The 6,117-nt window shown below is 46.4% G+C and overlaps 1 protein-coding gene across 13 annotated transcripts in view; it reads right to left on the minus strand.

Moving 5' to 3' along the window:
• Tardbp (TAR DNA binding protein) overlaps window positions 1-5,409 on the minus strand; it is a 9,547-nt gene extending 4,138 nt beyond the window's left edge. For all 13 annotated transcript variants that reach the window (XR_607215.2, XR_607212.3, XR_607214.3 and 10 more), the window contains exons 1-4: window positions 5,293-5,409; window positions 3,908-4,159; window positions 842-1,005; window positions 318-458 (exon numbers count right to left, since the gene is read on the minus strand). Coding sequence is in view for 8 of the 13 variants with exons in the window: in XM_029562801.1 (XP_029418661.1) it covers window positions 318-458; window positions 842-1,005; window positions 3,908-4,145 (543 nt within the window). In the remaining 5 variants the exon portion in view is untranslated. The remainder of the gene's footprint in view (window positions 1-317; window positions 459-841; window positions 1,006-3,907; window positions 4,160-5,292) is intronic.
• Between the last annotated feature and the right edge of the window lie 708 nt (window positions 5,410-6,117).

The raw sequence follows: 6,117 nt of genomic DNA on the forward strand, positions 1-6,117 counted from the left end.
AGATCCCCTCCCCTCTTTACTGCTCACTCAAGGATGAGTAAAATAAAATCTGGGCTGGGGCTCAGTGGTAGAACACTTCCCTAGCAAGTATCAGTTTTCAGCACCACACACACAGCCAAAGCTTTAATTTAGAAGAGTTAAACTAAGTATTTCAAATCAGCATTAAATATTCAGTACACATTGCAATCTTTGGATGTCAATGGGCAAACAATTTCAGGATCATAATCTATTAACTTTTCCAAGTGCATTTAGATATTTTAGTTACTCTTAAAGAGAGCTTGTCAGCAAAAATTCCCAAAGCATAAAAAACAAAATACCTTAGAGTTAGGAAGTTTACAGTCACACCATCGGCCATCTATCATGTGTCGCTGTGACATTACTTTTACTTGGGTTTCATACTCCGTAAAACGAACAAAGCCAAACCCTTTCGAATGACCAGTTTTAAGATCTTTCTTAACCTAGGAAAGATGACTGAAATTATTCTAACATTATACACACCCTGGATGCAGTGGCTAATTACAATGTAAAATTAAATTAGTCTTAGGATAGCAGCAGAATGCTTTAGAATGAATGAGTGCCAAGATAAATTAGACTGGGTTACAAATCTTAAGTGGGAAAAGCAGAAAATCTACCATTCATACGTGAAGAAAAGAGCTAGCTTACTGAAAACGTATCTTAAAGGAAATGTAACCTATGTCCCTCAAACTGTCAGACTGTAGTGCTGTACAGAACTGAGGGCAATATATGGTATGTACACAAAGCAAACTTCAATATTGCAGGAGTTAACACTAGTTCTCAATGACCCAACAAAGAGAACCTGTTAAACAGCATCAAAGCTTACCTGTACCATAAGAACTTCTCCAAAAGTACTGAAGTAGTCTTTAAGATCCTGTTCAGTTGTTTTCCATGGGAGACCCAACACTATTAAATCAGAGGTTTTTTGGACTGCTCTTTTTACTTTCACTGCTGAGGAGGCATCTGTCTCATCCATTTTCCTTTTGTTATCTAGACAAAACACAGAAACCTTAATTTGACACTAAAAACGAAACAACAATAAAAAACTATCTCCATCATTTTAGAAATAAGGTAAAAAAGTGCTCTAAGAACCATGAAGACCTGACAACTTTTGGTAAGCCTCCTCTCAAGGACAGAATGTGGCTTGAGTTCATTACTGAGGTGCTTTTCTGGTACAAACTCAGATTCTCAACTCTAGTTTTTTTGGGGGTGGGGGGGTGTCTTTTTGAGACAGGGTCTCTCTAGCCCCAGCTGGCCTTGAACTCGCCATGGCTGGCTCAACTCTGGTTTTACATTCTCTCTCTAAGGGTGTCTCTGTGCATACACGGTGGGTGCCATGGACTTGTTTGGAGGGCAAAGGATAACTTCTGGGAGCTGGCCAGCACCTTCTACCTTGTTAGGCAGGGTCTCTTGTAGTTTCTGCTACTTTGAAGCATACCGCAGACTACTTAGCCTGCAAGCTTCCAGTGAGCTTTTTACCAGGACTATAGATAGAACTCAGGTTGTGAGGCTTGCTTGGCAGGTACTTTTACCTGCTAGGCTATCTTCCTGAACCTGGTTTTGTAGTATATTAAGATTATAATCACCAGGTGTGGTGGCGCACGCCTGTAGTCCCAGCACTTGGGCGGCGGAGGCAGGTGGATCTCTGTGTTCAAGGCCAGCCTGGTCTACACAGTGAGTTCCAAGACAGTTGGGGCTACAGGGAGACCCTGTTTCAAAAACCAAAAATAAATAAATAGATGAAGATTACAATCAATTGCATGTTCTTTCTCAAAAGCTGTACCAAAACAAAAATAATTCTATTTCATTTTAACTTTGTGGTGTTGAATACATTTAATTATGGAATGCCAATTATATAATCTAGAAGCTTTATGTAAGAAAATTCTCAACTTTTAATCTCCACATGTGAATTTAACGATAATTTAAGTTTTTTTTGTCTTTTCCAGACTTTCAACAATGAATATAAATTTTGTTGTAACAACAAACAATTAAGCCAAATGGAACTTAAAAAGTTATTTGTTTAAAAGGAAGAATTAAGGGATTTTTTTCTTGGTCTTTTGAGACAGGGTCTCCCTGTAGCCCCAGCTGTCCTGGAACTCACTATGTAGACCAGGCTGGCCTTGAACTCAGAGATCCGCCTGCCTCTGCCTCCTGAGTGCTGGGATTAAAGGCGTGCACCACCATGCCTTTTGTTTGGTTTTACTGAGACAGAGCCTCATGCTGCCCAAGTTGGTCTCAAACACCTAAACTCAAGTAATTCTCTGGTCTCATCCTCCTGTGGGAATTACTGATAATGCACTATTTCACTCAGATAAATGACATGTCCCCCTCTGGGATTAAACCCAGGACGACCACACTTCCTGTGAGCTGCATCCCCAGGCCCTTGCTCATTCTGACACAACAACCCTTGGTAGTCTCAAATTTGTGTTCCTCCTGAAGATTTTATGTATGCAACACCACTGAATGTCATTTTAATTCAGGGTAGACCCTAAGCTATAGCCAATAGCTCAAGAATCAGAACAATGTAAAATCAAGTTTAGGCCAGCTTGGGGCAGAGACCCCATTTCAAGCTCCCCGACCCCAAATTTTCCTAGACATATGTCACCTTTGCATATTGACTAAATCTGGTGATTTGGAAGTGTCTCAAAGCAGACTGGCCACGAACTCACTATAGCCAGGTTGGCCTCAAGCTTGCAATTCTCTTGCCTTAGCCCTCTGAGTGCTGGGATTACAGGTGTGTGGAGCACTTTGTCGCGGTATTGTTGTAATACAGATTTACTGATCGCTATCCACTTACACTGCTGAAATGCACCTACTTCCTAGACATACTTGTTTTCCTTTAGATTTACAACAGCAGTGCTAAGAGACAGTGAATGTTAAGACCAGAACCTTGAAATTAACTCAAGATCTGGGCCACTGCAACTGATGTGCATTTAAGGTAGAGATTAGACAAATAAGAAGACACCCTCTTCCTGCACATGAGTGCACTTACATGTAGGCAATACACTCATACACATAAAATATTAGGAAAAAAAAGAAGCCAAGCAAGGGAAATGAACCAAAATCCTGGGACACTTTATAAGAATCTACTGACAGGACAGACAGAACTTGAAGGCACTAATTAAGTTATTAATTCCCTCAATTTTGCATCAACTTGGCAACTACCATTCAGACAGTTCAATATTTAAGTGTAGCTATCACCTTATAATTATCTCCATTTCCACTAATTTATTCTAAAACAAAGTTTAAGAAAACAATTGAGGGGGCTGGAGAGATGGCTCAGCAGTTAAGAACACTGGCTGTTCTTGCAGAAGACCCAGGGTTCGAATCCCAGCACCCACATGGCAACTAACAACTGTCCATTAACTCCAGTCCTAGGGGATCCAACAGCCTTTTCTGACCTCCGTGGGCATTGCACGACACGGGTGCGCTTACCTACATGCAGGCCACACACACACAAGCGCGCACGCATAAAATAAAAATAATAAATTTAAAAAAATTTGAGAGCTGGCTCCATGGTTAAGAGCACGTACTGCTCTTCCCAATGCCCGAGTTCAATTCCCAGCACCCACATTAGATGACCAACAACCACCAGTAATTCCAGATTGGGGGATCTGACACCTCTGGCCTCCATGTACTAATGGGTTTGTGTACACACAGGCACATATGATTAAAATAGCTGGGTTACAGGAGACATTTTATTCTGCTGTGGAAATAGGCCATGCTATGAACATGGAGCCCAACTGTTGACTATTTGCCTGGCAACTACGAGGCCTTGTGTCACATGCCCAGTAACCGTACCCCAAGAATTAAACAACAACGATCTACTTAGGATGAGATACAAGTCAGAGCATAGCCAGCAACAGTGCAAAAACCAAGTGGATTAACAAACCTTTGGGATAGTTGACAACATATACCAGATTTCCCCAGCCAGCATCAGGAGCATGCAGAATTCCTTCCACCAGTCGGACCCCTCTCATACACTGAGATACTGGATTCCTGTATCGAAGGCCACACGCCCCTGGAAACTGGGCAGTGACGGTGGACAGTAATACAGTGCCATCGTCCTCGGATGGTATTTCAATGGGCTCGTCGTTCTCATCCTCTGTTACCCGAATATATTCAGACATCTTGGCTTTGTTCTCTTAAAAGGAAGAGAGGTTTGAATGACCAACAGTTGTCAGAGCAACTCCTTACACTCAGCAAACACACACCTCCACAGCCTTACTCCAACCTCCAGAAGACTCTTGCAATGGATTCTCGATTTCAGTTGTTATCCCTGAAAATCGAGGAGGCAAACAAAGGAAAGGGGAGTGGTTTCTTATTAAAATCTAATGTCTTGCCAGATCACCCATTCAGGAGTTTGCGCTTACACTTCTTGCAAGAGTCACCACGTGGCTTGACGGTTACAAAACCAGCTGCAAACAAGCGGAAGTCCATAAAGAAATAACTATTTCTTTTCCAATTTTATTACTTTTTAGGGGAGGGGGGATAGTATCGTGTAGCACACGCTTACGTTCCCGGGGTGCTGGTTGACGGTTACAAAACCAGCTGCAAACAAGCGGAAATCCATAAAGAAATAACTATTTCTTTTCCAATTTTATTACTTTTTTGGGGAGGGGGGATAGTATCGTGTAGCACACGCTTACGTTCCCGGGGTGCTGGAGTTACAGGCTCGTGCGGATCGTGTAGTTACTGTAGTTAAGTACTTCGTGTCCACAGCCAATAGAATTCGTTCTCGGGGCTGAGACCATCAGGCAAGCACATGCCCAAGTAGGTCCAAGAACTTCGCTAGGAAGGCATTCCTTAAGGTAGGGCGCGGAGGCGCAAGCCGGGAAACCGGTGCGAACCGGCGGGAACAGAGGCTCGGAGCCTCTCGGTTCCTCATTTCCGCCTGGGGATCGCTAACTAACGCGGCGAGCCGGGAGGCCCAGGTCCGTCGAAGTGCAGGCCGCCACCTCCCAGAAGCCCTTGCGCGAGGGCCAAGGGAATTTTTTTTTTACCCCCAAGTGTCCCGGGGTGGGGCCGCCGGGGGCCCGAGGCCTAGAGAGGCAACTACGGATCCCAAAGGTGAGCGAGCATGCTCCAGCCCCGGTCCGCTCAGCCCGGCAGGCTCCACAGGCCCGGCGCCCTCGCTCCCGCCCCCGCCAGGCCTCAACGACGGGGACGCGCGCGCCCCGGCAGTCCGGGCCCCACGGCTCTGTCCCTGTGGCTGTGGCCCCAGACTTCCCCAAGGCGGGACCGAAGCACACAGGACAGCCACAGCGAGCGACTCACCCGCTAGACCTCTGCTAGGAAGCACGACGAAGAAATGGAGGTCGCACAGGATCCAAGAGCAGCCGAGCTACCGCTTCGTGCCCACAAAATGGCGCTACGGCCGCCTCCCGCCCCCGCCTGCCTTTGGCCGCGCCCACCCGTGCCCCGTCAAGAGGGGAGCGCAACGCTCGAGACCTCCGCAGCTCGCTCGCCTCCGCGGCTCAGCTCCCATCCTGGCTTCGAACGCGCGATAATAAGTGTGTAGCTACAGAAAGATGAATATCCGGGTCTGAAAAGCGAAGTATTAAGAAAACTGTGGCAATAGTGGCTTTGGGTTTCCCCCACGGAAGGAGGAAGATGGTTTCGCCCGACCAACCGCCGGTCCGGGCTGATGAGCTCTCACACAGTGAAAGACCGCGAGACTAGCGCGAGACTAGCGGAGGCCGCGAAGAGTGGGCCAGGGCGGGGCCGCAGGGGCGGACCCAGGAGCGACAGGGCGTGGCCAAGCGCGGGAGGGGCGCGCTAGGGTTCCTGGCGCTTTGGAAGACAGGAAGAGCCTGGGTTCTTAGTCTAAAAGTTGGTCTCAACGATGCCTCCCGCCATGTCTAGGTGACTTTCAATCTTCGAAACACTTTGTTCTAAAACATTAGGTAGGAGGAGGGGCTGGAGAGATGGCTCACCTCTTCTATTCCCAGGAACCTAGCTTCAATTCCCAGCACCCACGTGGCAGCTAACAACCATTTGTAACTCCTGTTCAGGGGATCAGACGCCCTCTTCTGACCTTCTGGGGCACTGCACGACACAGGTGCACTTAACACACATGTAGGCATAATACTAATACATATA

This window comes from Nannospalax galili, unplaced genomic scaffold (genome assembly GCF_000622305.1).
Source record: "Nannospalax galili isolate Female #2095 unplaced genomic scaffold, S.galili_v1.0 scaffold870, whole genome shotgun sequence".
Taxonomy (NCBI): domain Eukaryota; kingdom Metazoa; phylum Chordata; class Mammalia; order Rodentia; family Spalacidae; genus Nannospalax; species Nannospalax galili.